The sequence below is a fragment of the Sus scrofa genome, chromosome 7 (assembly GCF_054392235.1).
Source record: "Sus scrofa isolate SSC_HxYL_T2T_F1_AM1 chromosome 7, Sscrofa_HxYL_maternal_Yorkshire_Landrace_v2.0, whole genome shotgun sequence".
Taxonomy (NCBI): Eukaryota; Metazoa; Chordata; class Mammalia; order Artiodactyla; family Suidae; genus Sus; species Sus scrofa.
In genome coordinates, this window is record NC_139389.1 from 22,211,322 (window position 1) to 22,228,553 (window position 17,232).

At 44.2% G+C, this 17,232-nt stretch overlaps 1 protein-coding gene across 3 annotated transcripts; it reads left to right on the plus strand.

The window, feature by feature from the left end:
• Positions 1–1,837: 1,837 nt before the first annotated feature.
• On the plus strand, positions 1,838–10,602 carry ZKSCAN4 (zinc finger with KRAB and SCAN domains 4). Of its 3 annotated transcripts, none has more exons than XM_021099808.2 (5): positions 1,838–2,673; positions 4,109–4,256; positions 6,261–6,343; positions 7,874–7,997; positions 9,247–10,602. In XM_021099808.2, exons 2-5 carry the CDS (start codon positions 4,151–4,153, stop codon positions 10,107–10,109), a joined length of 1,176 nt encoding a protein of 391 aa, XP_020955467.2. In that variant the 5' UTR covers positions 1,838–2,673; positions 4,109–4,150; the 3' UTR covers positions 10,110–10,602. The 3 variants fall into 3 exon arrangements, with proteins under 3 accessions (XP_020955467.2, XP_020955466.2, XP_084823840.1); XM_021099807.2 differs by having other exon boundaries at positions 1,838–2,532; XM_084967714.1 differs by lacking the exon at positions 7,874–7,997 and having other exon boundaries at positions 1,838–2,532.
• Positions 10,603–17,232: the final 6,630 nt, after the last annotated feature.

Below are 17,232 nucleotides of genomic sequence, written 5' to 3' on the forward strand. Positions count from 1 at the left end.
TCTAGCTTAAAATCGAATCCTCTCTGGCTCAAAGGAATCTCAGGGCTTCCTTCCATTTTAGGATAGGTCTAATTTATCATAGGTCAGGCATTGTTCTAAGCAGTTTACACAGAAACTCACCTAATGCTCACAGCATCCCTATCATTGACACGAATAATCAATAAACAATCTATAATAATAATAGAAGAGAATTTTATTTGAGCTTCACTGGGGACTGTAACCTAAGACATGTGGATTCAAGAAGGGTTTGAATTGTGTTCCACCAGACTACAAATGGGACAGTGGGTGGTGTTATGTAGGCAAAAACTGCAAAGCTACACAAACAGTCTGTCAATTAGGACTGGAGCTGGCAAGAAGTAAGGATGCTTGTTAAGCAGGGGTTGATTGGGGTCCAAAATGATTCCACAGTTACAAGGCAAGATTTTGAGACCATAAGATTGCAGCTGGCAGCTACTAGCAGATATCATATTGAGAACGGCTGGTGATGCCCTTGGGTTTGATACATTTAGAAAATTCAAGTTCTTGGTGATGCAAGAAGGTATCTGAAACCACATCCATAATGGCCACCCAGTTCCATTTTGGATGCCGGAACCACAGCTTCATATTTTCTCAGAATAAAGAACGAACATCAAACATGACAGGGTGCTTTCCTTCAAGGTGTCAGATGACACAGATTAGCAAATACACAGCAAATCAGCATGACCTTGGTGTCTGGGAAGGGGCCCTCATCTTCAAAGGAGTAATAGTATTAGCGTCCTCGTAAGCCAGGTTTGGGGCGGGGTAGGGGGTGCATTTATCTCCATCTTCAAAGTGGACATTGTAAGCAGTATGGTAAATGCATTCCTTTTCTTTTCAATGGTAAAAACAGATGTACTCCGTGTAAATGAGAATGACTTCACCAGACCTCAACAGGTGAAAATTTTTGCCATCACTGTCTACTATTACTATCCCCATTTATAGATTGGGAAATTCAGGCACAGAGAGGTTAAGTAATTTACCAAGGTCACCCAGCTAGTAAGTGGCAAAGCCAGGATTGCAAACCCAGGTAATTTGGTTTGAGACTCTGTGGATCTAACCATTATGCTGGACCATTAATGAGGACTGGGAAGAAACTGGAAGAAAGAAAGCAGGAGATAATATGGTCTCCAATGCCAAGGACTAGAGAGTTTCTGGAGGTGGGAAGCCTGGGAAGCCTGGAAAGCCTGGTTGCCTGAGACTAAGCCATGAGAAACAGAAAATCCTTTACCTCTGGTGTGTGGGAAGGAGGGAGCTGACTCTCTAGTTACTTTTGCAGGAGCAACTTCAATGGCTTTGTTGACCGTTTGCTACCTACAGTGTGTTAAGGATGAATGGAAAGTGAGGACTGGAGTCAGATGGGAGGGCTTTCTTTCAAGTAGTTTAGCCTTGACGGGAAGGAAAGAGAGTGGCAGCTGGAGTGGGGCAAGGACCAGGGCAGCCACTACTCTCTCCAAGTAAGTGCCTGCTGATGTGATCAGCCTCTTCCATGTCTCTGAGAGAAAAGGAATGTCCTCCTGCCTGGAGCTCTCAGGAAGCCCTACTTTCTTCAGAATTTTAGTGTCAATTTTATGTCAAGCTTACGTCAGAGCATGGTGGGAGCCTCAACAGCACCTTTACAGGATTGAAAGATTTAGTCTCATTGCTTAAGATACAGAGCCTGTCCCATCCTTTCTTTCTCCTCCCCCTAACTGCTTCCCTTGAGGGGCGGTAAGGGCTTGGTTGCTAATGGGTTAACTCGTGGACAACCACCGAGAGATGCTTCCTAGAGAGCCCAGGAAGTGGCATTGATTCCCACCGAACCTTCCTGTGCCCCAACCGTAATTTTTCTCCAGCATCAGGCTAGTGTTCTCTCTTGACCAAGACATCTTTTGGGGATTTGGCGGTGGGGTGTAGAGGAGGGCGCTGCAAAGGCACGGACTGCAGCCGACAATCTATCAAGCTGCGCCGCAGGGGTGTCCTGGGACCCTGGACACGCGGAAGGGGACCACTGCAGTTTCACAGTCTGCACTATCAGACCTCTCATCCTTCAAGAATTTTCCGAAAAAATACTGCTCCCAACTAGAGAGAGGCCCCGTATCGCCCTGGCCCAGGATGGCTAGGGAATCGAAGGAAAGCGCAGCCTTGGACGCCCCGTCTGCAGAGGACCGGACCGGGATCCTGACGGTGAAGGTGGAGAAAGAGGAAGCTTCCTCCCTGGCTGCAGAGGCGGGCGCCCCCGGCAGCCCCGCTCCCGGCCTCGAGCACTTGCGCCAGCGCTTCCGAGGCTTCCGCTACCCGGAGGCTGAGGGACCCCGTGAGGCATTGAGCCGGCTCCGGGAGCTGTGCCGGCTGTGGCTTCGGCCTGAGATGCACAGCAAGGAGCAGATCCTGGAGCTGCTGGTGCTCGAGCAGTTCCTGACCATCCTGCCAGGGGACCTGCAGAGCTGGGTGCGGGAGCAGCATCCGGAGAGCGGAGAGGAGGTGGTGGTGCTCTTGGAGTATTTGGAGAGGCAGTTGGATGAGCCAGTGCCACAGGTAGAGAGAGCAGACTTAGTGTCTGAAAGCTGCGGTTTGTTTCTTCCTGAAATCTCAAGAGCAGAGTGAGGCGCTTTGCTTTAAGATCCGGGAGTTCTCAGTCTCTTGTTGTACCTGTACCTGAACATCTTTGGGAATAAGGTGAAGTTCCTGGACTCCTGCCCGTAATGGTATTTTCAAATACATAAAGGACTAAAAAGAACACAATTGTATTGAAATACAGTTAAAGCATTAAATGTATGCTACAGTTATATATGTGCTTTTTAAAAGTAAAGATTTAGCAGCAGGCCTAATAACCCTAGTATAATTCCAGGGTGGTGATGAATGACTGACAGCTTTTAAACCTGGTTGTAATGTGATTTGAAAACAGCTGCAGTTTCAGTTGATGACAGATTCCTGTGTGCTGTTTATAACATTTTGGTTTGCTGCTTCCATTCATAATTGAAGGAAATGCTAAGTTTTGCTTAGAAGGTAGTAAAAATAAAGTTATTTTTCCTATTCACATTTGTGGAATACCTGGGAGGGAGTCTGTGGACCACAAGTTAGAAACCCTTGGGTTCATTTTTATCTGCATCTTCCTGAATGTTGTATTAGACTAGTTTCCTTTTGCATTATCATCTGCCCTTCTGTGTTCCTTTCAACTGGTACAAAACCAGACCAAAAGCTTCTAACTGGTGACCAGGAGACCAGGGTCCTTGAGTTGTCATTAATGCTCTCAGCCCTGTAACAGAGAAGAATTATTTCAAGTCTCAGCTTCAGGCTTTTCATTCTTTAGAAAAGATATGGGAAATTCTAAGCTGCCCATGAGCTAATGATTATGAAATTGATCTGAAATCCAACTAATTACAAATATCTGGAAGGAAACCTTTATTTATGAGGACAAACTATGTACCTGGCCCCCTGTGTTAGGTGTTTCATGGACTGGTTTTGTTTTGTTTTGTTTTTGTTTCTTTTTAGGGACTCACCTGCAGCATATGAAAGTTCCTGGGCTAGGAGTTGAATGAGAGCTGCAGCTGCTGGCCTACACCACAGCCACAGCAATGTCAAATCTGAACCCCATCTGCAACCTACACCACAGCTCACAGCAATGCCGGATCCTTAATCCACTGAGCAAGGCCAGGGATTGAATCTTCATGGATACTAGTTGGGTTGTTACTGCTGAGCCACAGTAGGAACTCCTTCACACTGTGATCTTATTTGCTGGTCTCCAAACCCCTGTAAGCTAGAAATTATTATCCTCATTTTTCAAATATATGAGTGTTCTCTGAGAACTCAGCACCAATTCCCAAAGACTTTTCGTGAAGCATAAATGTATATAATGAAGAAGCACTGAGTAATGCTTACACATTACTGAGCTCCCATCCTAGCATTGCTGCTCATCAGCTGAGCAATTTGCTTAAACAGTGTGCCTCATTTCCCCACTACAGAAATACAGATAATAAAGATTAGCTCATAAGGTTGTTATCTGCATTAGGTGAGTTAATATTCATAAAGCTCTTATAAATAGTGGCTGGGAAATAGCACATAGAGAGTGTGATAAAAGTGTCTGATAAATAAATAAATGAATGACTTCTAGGTCCCAGGTGATGACCAGGGGCAAGAACTGCTCAGGTGCAAGATGGCAGTATTGACACCAGCTCAGAAGTCACGAAATGCCCAGTTTCAGCCAATGAAGGCTCTGCTCAAGCATGAATCTTTGGGACCCCAGTCCTCACCAGACAGAGGTAAGTGTTATCTTATGGGCAGTATAAATTCTTTTAAGGATTACCTAAAAGACAAATCTTTTTTTTTTTGTCTTTTTGCCATTTCTTGGGCCGCTCCACGGCATATGGAGGTTCCCAGGCAAGGGGTCGAATCGGAGCCATAGCCGCCAGCCTATGCCAGAGCCACAGCAATGCGGCATCCGAGCCGTGTCTGCAACCTACACCACAGCTCATGGCAACGCCGGATCCTTAACCCCCTTAGCAAGGTCAGGGACCGAACCCGCAACCTCATGGTTCCTAGTCGGGTTCGTTAACTACTGAGGCACGACGGGAACTCCCTAAAAGACAAATCTTGAAAAGTGAGTTTATATGCCCATCACCAATCTACTTTACTTTGAGACTGACACTAACAGGGAAATTTCAAACAATAATGACAAGATTTCCTAACCAAACCTGGACATAGTAAATAAGATTGTTAAAATTGATGTTTGGGAAGAATTGATATTTTTTTTTAGCAACACAGTGGTCTCCATTCATTTAACATGTTTTTGGAGGCTCCCTATGCGATAGCTAGTGTTGTAGGTACCAGTGGTAGCTTTGTCAGTAGGACAAATTTCTTCCTCCAGCGGTGCTTACATTCTAGTCAGGATGATAACAAATAAGTTAGTAATATAACTTCAGATATTGGTAAGCGCTGTGAAGAATTTAAGGCAGAATGTATAAAGCCAGTCAGAATATTCTAGAAATTGTAGGACTTCTGCAAATCAAAGGGTATAAATCTTCTAAACTGGGTGGTCTGTAACTGGAATAGGATGACAATCACTCAGTAGGAAACTATTCTATGTTCCCGAGTGTCCCCCATGTGGTGGGCAGATTTCCAAGGCAATAAACACTGGGACACACCAGCCAACATGAAATCTTTATTTCTCAACAGAGGTCCTAGCCTGACCTAACTTGTTTTCTGGCCCCTGCAAAGTTTACCTTTTTTAGGAAAACTTGGAGTTCCCTTTACTTCTCTGAATCTCAGCAAGTCCTATATAAGCAGACTCCTATTTCTTCCTTTCCTGGCCCAGGCTTATCTGACTTTTCCTAGTCTTTTTGAGCTAAAGTAGAAAGCACCCGAAGAGCTACTAAAAAATTTTAACAACAGTAAAAATCCTCTTATCCCCTCTTAGCAAAATTCAGGATAAAAGACTTCAAATGGAATGCTTTGCTTTGTTTTTATGTTACTTCCATTTCCTGGGAAGGATCCTGCCCATTGCTTCTGTGTGTCTGTAGAGCACACCACATCTCTTTAGGCTCTAGATTTGAGCTGGCATGGATCGGGAATTTTGGAAAGTAATCTTGATAAACTTCTTCACGGGAATTTTTTTTTTTTTTTTTTTTTTTTTTGTCTCTTTGCTATTTCTTGGGCCGCTCCCGAGGCATATGGAGATTCCCAGGCTAGGGGTCTAATCAGAGCCGTAGCCACCAGCCTACACCAGAGCCACAGCAATGCGGAATCCGAGCCGCGTCTGCAACCTACACCACAGCTCGTGGCAACGCCGGATCGTTAACCCACTGAGCAAGGGCAGGGACCGAACCCGCAACCTCATGGTTCCTAGTCGGATTCGTTAACCACTCAGCCACAACGGGAACTCCGAATTTTTTTTTTTTTAATGACCACACCCACAACATATGGATGTTCCCGGGCGAGGAATCAAACCCGAACCTCTGCATCAACCCAAGCCCTTACAGTTGGATTCTTAACCAGCTGTGCTACAGTGGAAACTCCCTTTGTGGGAATTTATTTATTCAGGGGTTTTTTGTTTGTTTTTTGATTTGGTGGCACGGTGGCATGTGGGAGTTCCCGGGCTAGGAATCAAACCTACGACACAGCAGCCACCCAAGCCTCTGCCCTGGTAATGCTGGATCCTTAACTCCCTGCACTACAAGGGAATTCCTAATGCAGTTTTTGAACTTGCACTCCAGGGGGCAGGGAAGCTGAATGCCAGGGTAGATCTCATCCAAAACTTTCCTTCTTAGCTCTCCAGGTTCCTAGGCTTGCCCTGGGAGGGCGCTGCAGAGAAGATGCAGTGGTAGCTGCCAACCTCACCCAGGAGTCCCAGGTGAGCTGGAGCCCTTCTTTACCCCAGCACCCAGCACTCTTCACTTCTGATGGGCTTCCCTTTCTCCCTGTTCCTCCTCCACCCTCATCCTAGAGCCATAGGGAGTTTGACTTCTCAGCTATCTCAAGGTTGCTTGTAATCTGTATTAGTGTCTACTTAAGAGGATTTTCCTATTTCATTACTAGCTTGGAGGCTGTCTGTGCTTCCCTGCTCTTCTTCTCCCATTTGTTTGGTCACCTCCTTCATCAATGAGATTTTCTTCTTCAGCAAGGGAAATTTAGCAGATACACACTGAAGATTTTGTTGTAATGGTGATTTAGTTTTGTTTTTTAAATTGTCATAAACAATTGCTGTTAAGTGTGGGATATAAAGTCATGCCCTCTGCCCTCCAGGAACTTAAAACATGAAGGAACGGATAAGGCATGTCCTTTTAGTCTAAGGTTTATTTATTTATTTATTTATTTATTTATTTATTTGTCTTTTTGCCATTTCTAGGGCTGCTCCTATGGCATATGGAGGTTCCCAGGCTAGGGGTCGAATTGGAGCTGTAGCTGCCAGCCTACGCCAGAGCCACAGCAACGCCAGATCCGAGCCGCGTCTGCGACCTATACCACAGCTCATGGCAATGCCGATCCTTAACCCACTGAGCAAGGCCAGGGATCGAACCTGCAACCTCATGGTTCCTAGTCAGGTTCGTTAACCACTGAGCCACGACGGGAACTCCTTAGCCTAAGGTTTAATATTACATTTTGAACAACCTTTTCCTTTTCTTAACTTAGATTTTAATTTCTTACCCAGTCTTTCTTTCATGTTCGGCTTGAAGATCTCAGGCTTCTGTATTTGAGGCTCTATAGAATCTATTTTCCCTGGTTTTCCCCCACTTCAGACCTAGATTTCATTGTTTTGTAAAATCATTAATATAAATACCCCCCAAATAAATAAATAAATAAATAATAAATAAGCCCCCATCTCCACTTTGCCAAAGCAAACAAAAAATATTTTGAAAAGTTTGGATATGGTTCCATTCTTTCCACTTGTTTTCAAACCTTTTACTTTCTAGACTGTTTAGATATTTATATGAAAGTACTTACCATAATGTGTATAATACTTCTTTCCATTAATTTTTTTTTTGACAAAGATGTTATTAGAGACTGGGTTAGGTAGGCATAAGTGTGCCATGTGCCATACTTGCTCTTTTTTAAAAAGTCCTGTGGGAGTTCCTGTCGTGGCTCAGTGCTAACAAACCCGACTAGTATCCCTGAGGACGTGGGTTCAATCCCTGGCCTCACTCAGTGGGTTAAGGATCCCACATTGCTGTGAGCTGTGGTGTCACGACGCTGCTTGGATCCCACAGCTGCAGCTGTGATTTGACCCCTAACCTGGGAACTTCCATATGCTGCACCTTAAAATTAATTAATTAATTAATTAACTAAAGAACTCCTGTAAAGGGGATGTTCCTTCCTTACGTGTACCCAGCTCTGGAAGTGATTTTGGGCAAGAGGAATTATGTGGGATTACTTATTGTTTCAGAGGCCGCTGAAAATGGAAGATGTGGCCCTGACCCTCAGTCCTGGGTGGACACAGCTGGATTCATCTCAGGTGAATTCGTACAGAGATGAAAGGCAGGAGAACTGTGGCAGCCTAATGGCCCTGGGTAAGATGGATGGGCACTGATTTCTCATAAGGTTTCTTGGCTTTCTTTGTGTGTTAGAACCTTTAAGGCTGTTAGAAACTGTTTGAATTATGTTTGGGTTTAGAACCATTGTTTCTGAATCCCAGCTACTAACCACCTATATGACTAGTGTATTAACCCTTCTGAGCCTTGCTCTTTTTTCTGTCTTTTTGCCTTTTCTAGGGCCGCACCCGCGGCATATGGAGGTTCCCAGGCTAGGGGTCTAATCGGAGCTGTAGCCACCAGCCTACACCAGAGCCACAGCAACGTGGGATCCAAGCCATGTCTGCAACCTACACTACAGCTCACAGCAGTGCCGGATCCTTAACCCACTGAGCAAGGTCAGGAATCGAACTCGCAACCTCATGGTTCCTAGTCAGGTTCGTTAACCACTGAGCCACGACGGGAACTCCGAGCCTTACTTTTTTTTAATCTGTCCTGCCAGTGTACTGGTCAGTTTAAGTGGAATGAGGTAGGTACAGCCCTTAGTACATAGTAGATGCTCAGTTAATGTTGCTTTCTTTCCCTCCCTTCCTGTTGCCAACCCTGACAGAGGAGGAGAGCTGGGTCTCTCCGGGAAATGGGCCATGGGACTGTAGAGTGTGAGATCTAGATGTCACCTAGGGATTGACGGCAGAGCCTGGCCCTAGCAAGATGGTGCAGAGGTGCACAAGATTGCCTGACGCATCTGAGTTCACATAGCTCATTGGTAGCGCAGTGGGGGCTCCAGCTCAGATCGCCCAACATTGATGCCACTTTGATTTAGCCAATCCTGCCACTGCCTGGGCACAGCCAGAAATGATGGCAGCTTTCACTGGTCAGTGCATTCTGACTCCCCACTTTCCCTGTTTCTCGAAGAACATTTCAGAAGTCCTTTCACTTGCCATGCTTCCTGTCACCTTCTGCTCTGCCCTTTACTAACTAATCCTAAGCATAAGACCCTCCTTTCTTAGAACGTAGAGCCCCTACCTGTATCCCCAGCACAGCCTTCAGGCCCCACCACCTTCCCTCCAATCCCTTCATTTACAGTTTGGACCCTTCTTCCAGGGGCCCCATTCTCATTCAGGCCTGCCCCCTCCCCAACACCCTTGTGCTCCCCCTTTATTTCAGTACCTAAATCCTCATCCTCAGCATATATAGACCTCTATAATTCTCTCCTCCCTGGGCTTATCACAAAGCTTTCCTCTGTGGCCAGGCCTAATTGACAGTTGCTGGCCATTTGTTGTTTCAGGTGGTGAAATACGGACTAAGCTCAGGGACCTGCCTCCAGAGGAGGAACCTCCAGAACAGGAGCCTGGGCAGGTACCATGCCACCTGGGTGAAGCCATTGGCCAGATTCCTGTGTGTGCAGAAGCTGGTGAACAGGATGGCAGGTTACAAAGAAAGCAGAAAGGTGCTGCAGGGACGAGGCGGCACTATTGTCATGAATGTGGGAAGAGCTTTGCTCAGAGCTCAGGCCTGACTAAGCACAGGAGAATCCACACCGGGGAGAAACCCTATGAGTGTGAGGACTGCGGCAAGACCTTCATCGGGAGCTCTGCCCTCGTCATTCATCAGAGAGTCCACACTGGTGAGAAGCCGTATGAGTGTGAAGAGTGCGGCAAGGTCTTCAGTCACAGTTCAAACCTCATCAAACACCAGAGAACTCACACTGGGGAGAAGCCCTATGAGTGCGATGACTGTGGGAAAACCTTTAGCCAGAGTTGCAGCCTCCTCGAACATCACAAAATCCACACCGGGGAGAAGCCGTACCAGTGCAACATGTGCGGCAAAGCCTTTAGGCGGAATTCACATCTCTTGAGACATCAGAGGATCCACGGCGATAAACACGTTCAGAATCCTGACCATGGTGAGACCTGGGAGAGTCGGGATAGGATGGAGCACCAGTGGCAAAACGTCGAGGCTCCCGTGTCTTTTAAATGTAATGCGTGTGAGAGAAGCTTCACTAGGAATAGAAGCCTTATTGAACACCAGAAAATCCACACTGGTGAGAAACCCTATCCATGTGATGCGTGTGGAAAAGGTTTCACTCGACCTTCATATCTTGTTCAGCATCAGAGAAGCCACGTTGGGAAAAAAATCCTATCACCATGACCCGTGTCTTATGTGCTAGAGTTGGTGCTCATTCTTCATTGAACTGAAGCCACCCTGGAGCCCTTGCTGATTACAACACTGTGGGCTGGGCTTTATTTACCACCACACGTCAGCAGCTCTTTGTTGGAACATACAGAGTCGGGTTGAAATGAATTCTCTTCTGCGTCCTAGAAGGTGATTAAAAAACAAACAAACCCTTGTTTGATAGGAAGCAACAGGAGAGTTGGTCCGGAAGAGGTAGGACCTGAAATGGTTCTCCCCTTTTGGACTTAAACGGGCTTTTAGACTGGCTAATTAATCATACTGGGTCAGTGTGTTATGACATCTCCTGGGTGAACGGCTCTGATTTGGGGGGCTGCTGCTCTGACTGTTCATTTTGCCTCTTATGAACCCCTCACCACTTGGTTGGATCGATGATGTCTTATACCCCTCATTGTGCCTTGCATATAGGTGCTATAAACATTGATTAAACATACCAGTGAGACGACCTTAATAGCTCTGAGAATCTAATGTTGTCTAGATTGCTGAGGACTTTCCAAGGCTATTGGTGTTTGTCCAGTTCTCTGAGGTTCTAGATTCTGGGTTAATCTTGTATAGTTTTTGTCAAGTACAGAAGATTATCAGAGTTGGAGTGAGGATTCCATATTTCTTCACGAGCATAATAGTAATAGTAAGAATGCCTTAAACAGATTCTTTATCATTAAGACATGGCGAGACTGCTCCTTCCATACAATTCCATTCTGTTGTCTATGTTAATTATATTAATTCACATTAATTTTACTACTCCTTAGGGGGAAACCTTTCACACTCAGGTAAGTAAAAATCAGTTTATCGAGCCAGATCAAAAGGATTATGAATCTGGACATAAATCCTGTGATACTCAATAGCTTGTTTCTCACCTTTTGGTTATCTTGGGCCTAACCAAGTGCCCAGACACCGTCCATATCCCTCCCACTCGACCTAGGGCCAACTGTGCATCAAGGCTTATGCCAGCTTAAGCTTAAACTTCCTCCAGGTCAGAGGATTCACACCAATATTTATAACAAGTATCATTCATGTTTTCAAAACTGCCCTGTGGTTGAGTCTTTTCAGAAACACATTGGGAATCCTGGGTATCTGACCAAACTGATTCCACAACAACCAAAGTATCAACATGTGAGATCAAGACTCTCAATAAGAATTTCATGATTCTCCTATTTTCACCCAGATCACCTGTCTGCTAATTTCCTCAAAGACCGCTAACTTCTTCCTGGGCCCTGAATGCCTCGCTCCAGCTCCCAGCTTTACCAGGCTGTGCCAAGAATGGATTGTTTCTCATGAAATCCTGGACTCTGTTTTTTTCAGTCACCAGCATATCATCTCTTCCGTTCTCAAGTACCCTCTCTGGACTCCTGCTCTGAAGTACCCTAGGTGACTAGGGGCTTTGCAAACTGTAGGGCTCTCTCTTTATCACTTCCCTATGGTCTTTAATCACCTTGACTATCCCCTCATTGCAATCTAAGTTCAAACTTTAGCTTTTCTTCACTTAGTCTTGTCAAGCCTTTTAAAGTAATCATATTTTTATTACCTCCAGAGCTAGCCGTCTTCTTTCCTCTCCTTATCTTTACTTTTCCTAAATATTTCCTGATAGCCCTGATCTTAACACTGTTTTTTTTTTTTTTTTTTTGTCTTTTTGCCTTTTCTAGGGCTGCTCCCGCAGCATATGGAGGTTTCCAGACTAGGGGTCTAATCGGAGCTGTAGCCGCTGGCCTACATCAGAGCCACAGCCACTCGGGATCCAAGCCCTGTCTTCGACCCACACCACAGCTCACAGCAACGCCAGATCCTTAACCCACTGAGCGAGGCCAGGGATCGAACAAGAAACCTCACACTTCCTAGTCGGATTTGTTAACCACTTTGCCACGACAGGAACTCCAACACTGTTCATTTTTATTTGGCATTTGTGTCTTTTATCATGTGAAGAGATATGTGTGAAAGCCTTTTACAAACCAGAAAGCATTATATACTTAACTTGGTAAGTGTAACTTTTTGGAATTAACAAAGGACCATTGTGCCTCCTCTCACTCTTTCTGTGCCTTCCAAACCTAAAAGACTTCGCTAAGAAATCTAGAAGAGGAGTTCCCTGGTGGCTTAGTGGGATAAGGATTTGGAGTTGTCACTGCTGTGGCTCTATTTGCTGCTATGGCGTGGGTCTATCCCTGCTCCATAAACTTCCACATGCTGTAGGTGTGGCCAAAAAAGAAAAAAAAGAAATCTAGAAGAGGGAAATAGGGTAGAAAAATACTTGTGAGTGCCTACTATGCCTGACAGTGAAAAGAATGAAGCACACACACACACACACACACACACATGCATACATACTGGGGCTTAGGCTTTCAGTATGGTAACATTGATAAGACTTGCACATAAAAACAAGGCAGTGCCATGATAAATGACTTGTGAATGGTGAGTGAGCTGAATGCTGTGGAAGTTCAAAGGTTACTTCTGGCTGTGTGCTGTTACTATTACATGGATAGGGTAACATATTAGCTGAAAAGACTAAAGGAGTTTCTCAAATTCAGTAAATAAGGCAAGTTTGAAGAGGTAGGTACATCGTAGGGCCTTCAGTGACACAGCAAAGGGGTTGAAATTGGATTCAGTGACAACAGGAGCCACTGACATTTTATGATGAGAATATTATTTAGGGAACTATCTGGCAGTACTGTATGATTTCAGATTTAAAAATTACTTTGCTGATAGGCTTTTAGACACCCTATTTTTGTGTATAACAGGTGTGTTAAGTATAAAATAGTAGTTATAAAGTAAGTAAATTATAAAATAGCTTTTGTTTTGTTTTTTTTGTCTTTTTGAGGGCCGCTCTCGCGACATATGGAGGTTCCCAGGCTAGGGGTCTAATTTGAGCTGTAGCCACCAGAGCCACAGCAATGCCAGATCCGAGCTGCATCTGCGGCCTACACCACGGCTCACAGCAATGCCAGATCCTTAACCCACCAAGCAAGGCCAGGGATCAAACCACAACCTGAGTTGGTTCCTAGTTGGATTCATTTCCACTGTGCCACAATGGGAACTCCTATAAAATAGGTTTAACTCTAGCCTATTTTTTTAAGATGGTCAAAAAATTATTTTCAGGCAAAGTTAGATCCATTAAAATAAGTTGCTTAGTTAAGATATTGGCAGTGTATAAAGTAGAATAAAATGCCTCCTTTCATGCTTTTAAATACTGTTTTTAGGAATTTTAGTGTCAATTAGCCACTCTATTTTTTCCAACTGAAGCAATGCTGAAATCCTTCATTTTCTTTTGCCTTCTTTTTCATGAATAAGTAACTAGTTATAGCATATTTTTTCTACTTAGGTAGAATAAATAGTTAAAATGAAAAGAGCTTTTCATGAACAGTCCTCCTAGATGTGTTCTTAATTTTGGAAAAGATTCTCTTTCTCTGCCTTCTTCTTTAGTGGGGGGAAAAAATAGTAGGAATGCCAGCTTTCCTCAGGGTTGTGAGGATCTGCTTATACAAATAAGAGGTGCTGGATAGAATGAAAATGCTTAATATTGAGAGAGAAATGGAGATTAAGCACTTTGTTAGCCAAAACCTCTGCATACTGGGATGACAATTGTTTAATCGTAAAAACAGTCTTAAAATAGTGTCCTGATGCAAGTGTACCACAGCAATGATCTGATCTTGTAATGATGAACCAAAATTATCTGTTTGGTTCCACCTCAATTATTCCTCATGAGAACGGTAACCATTCAGTAAACTTATCTACCTTTCTCTGTCTTTTCAGTCTATTTTTTTTGTTTGTTTTTCCTCATGATAGCTAAAATTGGGTTAGACGGATTCAAACGAGGAAACTTTTTTCAGTCAGCTCTCCTATTTTGTATGTTTCAAATGGAGTTGCTACTGCAGAAATACTTGAAGATAACTACTTTCCTGTGAACTTTTTTGTTAGCATACCATTTTTATTGTAGAAATATCCTTTTATTTCTGCATCTACCCACATTTCTCATTTCATTTATGGCATTAGCAATTCCTTTATATTTACCACATTAATCTAAGACCTTGGAATTTGAACAAAGCAAAGGTTCCTGGGAGTTCCGGCTGTGGCACACTGGTTAAGGATCTGGCATTGTCTCCGTGCTGGCGCCAGTCGCTCCTGAGGCACGGGTTCCATCCCTGGCCTGGGAACTTACATATTCCTGTTTTTATTCCAATTTCTAAGCTATTTCAAGATTTTTGAGGGCCTAAGTGAAAAAATCTGAACAATCCTAATGTAAATTATTTGTATAAAAGTAATAAACCATGTGATTATTCCTTTTGTCTGAGTAATTTTTTTTTTTTTTGGCCATGCCCATGGCATGCAAAAGTTCCCGAGCCAGGGAAAGTTCCTAGGCCAGGGATCAAACTTGTGCCACAGCAGTAACCCGAGCCACAGCAGTGACTCTGTTAAGTCATAAACCACTAGACCACTAGGGAACTCCCTATAAAAGTTAAGTGAGTTTTAACTTAAACTTAGTTGAGTTTTTCTTTCCATAGCATTTATCTAGCTAGTAGAGCATACAGCAAAGCACATCCCAGGTAAGCAACTTAATCTGGCTTCCCTGAGTGAATTCTTAAACAGATAACACATTGCATAATTTCCAAGCTGTCAGAAAATAACTATAGTTTCAGGTATTAATTAAAGCATTAAAACTTTAAACTGGAGTTCCCATCGTGGCGCAGCAGAAACAAATCCAACTAGGAACCATGAGGTTGCGGGTTCGATCCCTGGCCTTGCTCAGTGGGTTAAGGGTCCAGCCTTGCCATGAGCTGTGGTGTAGGTCACAGACACAGCTTGGATCTGGTGTTGCTGTGGCTGTGGTGTAGGCCGGTAGCCGTAGCTCTGATTCGACCTGTGGCCTGAGAACTTCCATATACCATGGGTGCAACCCTAAAAAGCAAAAAAAAAAAAAAAGCTGATGGCAGGTCTTATGGGTGAAAATTTTTTTATTTTATTTTTTCAGCTGCTCCCACAGCATGTGGAAGTTCCCAGGCCTGGAATCAAACCCACATCCTCATGGATACTAGTCAGGTTCATTTCTACCACAGCTCCGATTAGACCCCTAGCCTGGGAACCTCCATATGCTGCAGGTGCAGCCCTAAAAAGACAAAAGACAAAACAAACAGCTTTCAACCATTTTCTTCCCTCTGCTCTCCCACCAATTCTGCACATCAGCATTGAGAAACTGGGAAGTGGAATTTGTGGCCTTCCAGATTCATTACAGCAAGGGGTATAGAAGGGCTAGTGTGGGGCTGAGACTTAGGAGATAATGGTCATTTATCTGGAAATTGATCCAATTTGTTCTTGTGTATTATTTGTCAAATAAAATTCGTATTTTATGGCAAGACAAGAAAAACTTAAACATAAAAAACTTTCTCTGCCCTTTGGCATCCTCTCTCCTCCCTACTGTATATTATGTATCTGCATTAAGCAACCAAATCTCCGCATCAGCAGAAATATCTGCTCAACTCTGAAAAGCAACATTCTCCTGGCACCAGCAAGATACTCCTTAAAAGATAACATTCCTGGAGTTCCTGCTGTGGTGCAACAGGATAGGCTGCGTCTCTGCAGCACCAGAATGCAGGTTCAATCCCCAGCCAGGCAAAGTGGGTTATCCGGCATTGCCACAGCTACATGGGTCACAACTGTGGCTTGGATCTGATCCCTGGCCCAGGAACTCCATATGCCAGGGGCAGCCAAAAAAAGAAAAACAAAACAAACAAACAAAAACAACACACCACTCCAAAGTTCAGACTTAGCTTGTCACTTTCCAAGTCAACTGAGCAGCTCAACTTAACTACAGAGAATCAGAATGACAGTAGTCTCTATTCACATTTTAAAATAATCTTGCAGAGCTCCCTGGTCACTCATGGAGTTAAGGATCTGGCATTGTGACTGCTGTGGTTCAGGTCACAGCTGTGGTTCAGGTTCAGTCCCTGGCCAGCAAACTTCTGCATGCCACAGCTGAGTGGGAGGGTGGGGGGTGGGGGTGGCAAAAAAAAAAGTCTTGCATGAAATGCTTGCTATTTTGGAGAATGAACAAAGTGTGTGCAGAAAATGGTTCTCAAACTAAGGTTTCTGAAGATATCAACTAAATAAGAAAACATCAAGTTTGAGTTGGATGCTTCCCTGTGTTTCTAGGGTAGAAAACTATGAATTTAAGAATATAAGTCATCACAGGGAGTGCCCATTTTGGCGCAGCGGAAACGAATCTGACTAGGAACCATGAGGTTGCCGGTTCCATCCCTGGCCTCACTCAGTGGGTTAAGGATCTGGCGTTGCCAAGTGCTGTGGTGTAGGTCGCAGACGCGGCTCAGATCTGGCATTGCTGTGGCTCTGGCTTAGGCCTGCAGCAAGGCAGCAGGAGCCCCATTAATTAGATCCCTAGCCTGGGGACATCCATGCGCTGAGAGTGCGGCCTTATAAGGACAAAAGACAAAAAAAAAAAAAAAAAAAAGTCATCACTACCATCCTCACTTAACAGATGCAGAGCTCAAACTTTGATTTTATTTATTTATTTGTCTTTTTAAGGCCTCGCCTGCAGCATATGGAAGTTCCCAGGCTAAGGATCAAATCGGAGCTATAGCTGCCAGCCTACACCACAGCCACAACACCACCTGATCCTTAACCCACTGAGCAAGGCCAGGGATCAAACTTGCGTCCTCATGGATACTAGTCAGGTTCGTTTTAGCTAAGCCATGACAGGACTTCAAACTTTGATTTTAAAATAAGTTCCAGTTCTTACTTCCAAGTGGGATGTGATAGTCATTAATAAGCATATCTCTGCCATGAAGATTATGAACAAATTTCTTTGTAAGGAGTAAACAAGAGGACCGTGAAAAGTAGGGAATTTTCACCAAGGGGCAAAGATAAAGAGGGTGAAAGTGAGGGTGAGAGAAGAGAAGGGTTAACCAATGCATTTAAAAGCAAATTACCAGGTAGAGAAGGGAGTGTTTGAACGGTAGAGGGACTCCTTGATGTGAATTCCTCATTTTATATTCCCACGGGTCTCAGGTTGGGGGATGTAAATCCTAAAATAGGCGCGACCACGCCCCCTTTATCTGCTCTGGAGAGGAGGCCACCCTGC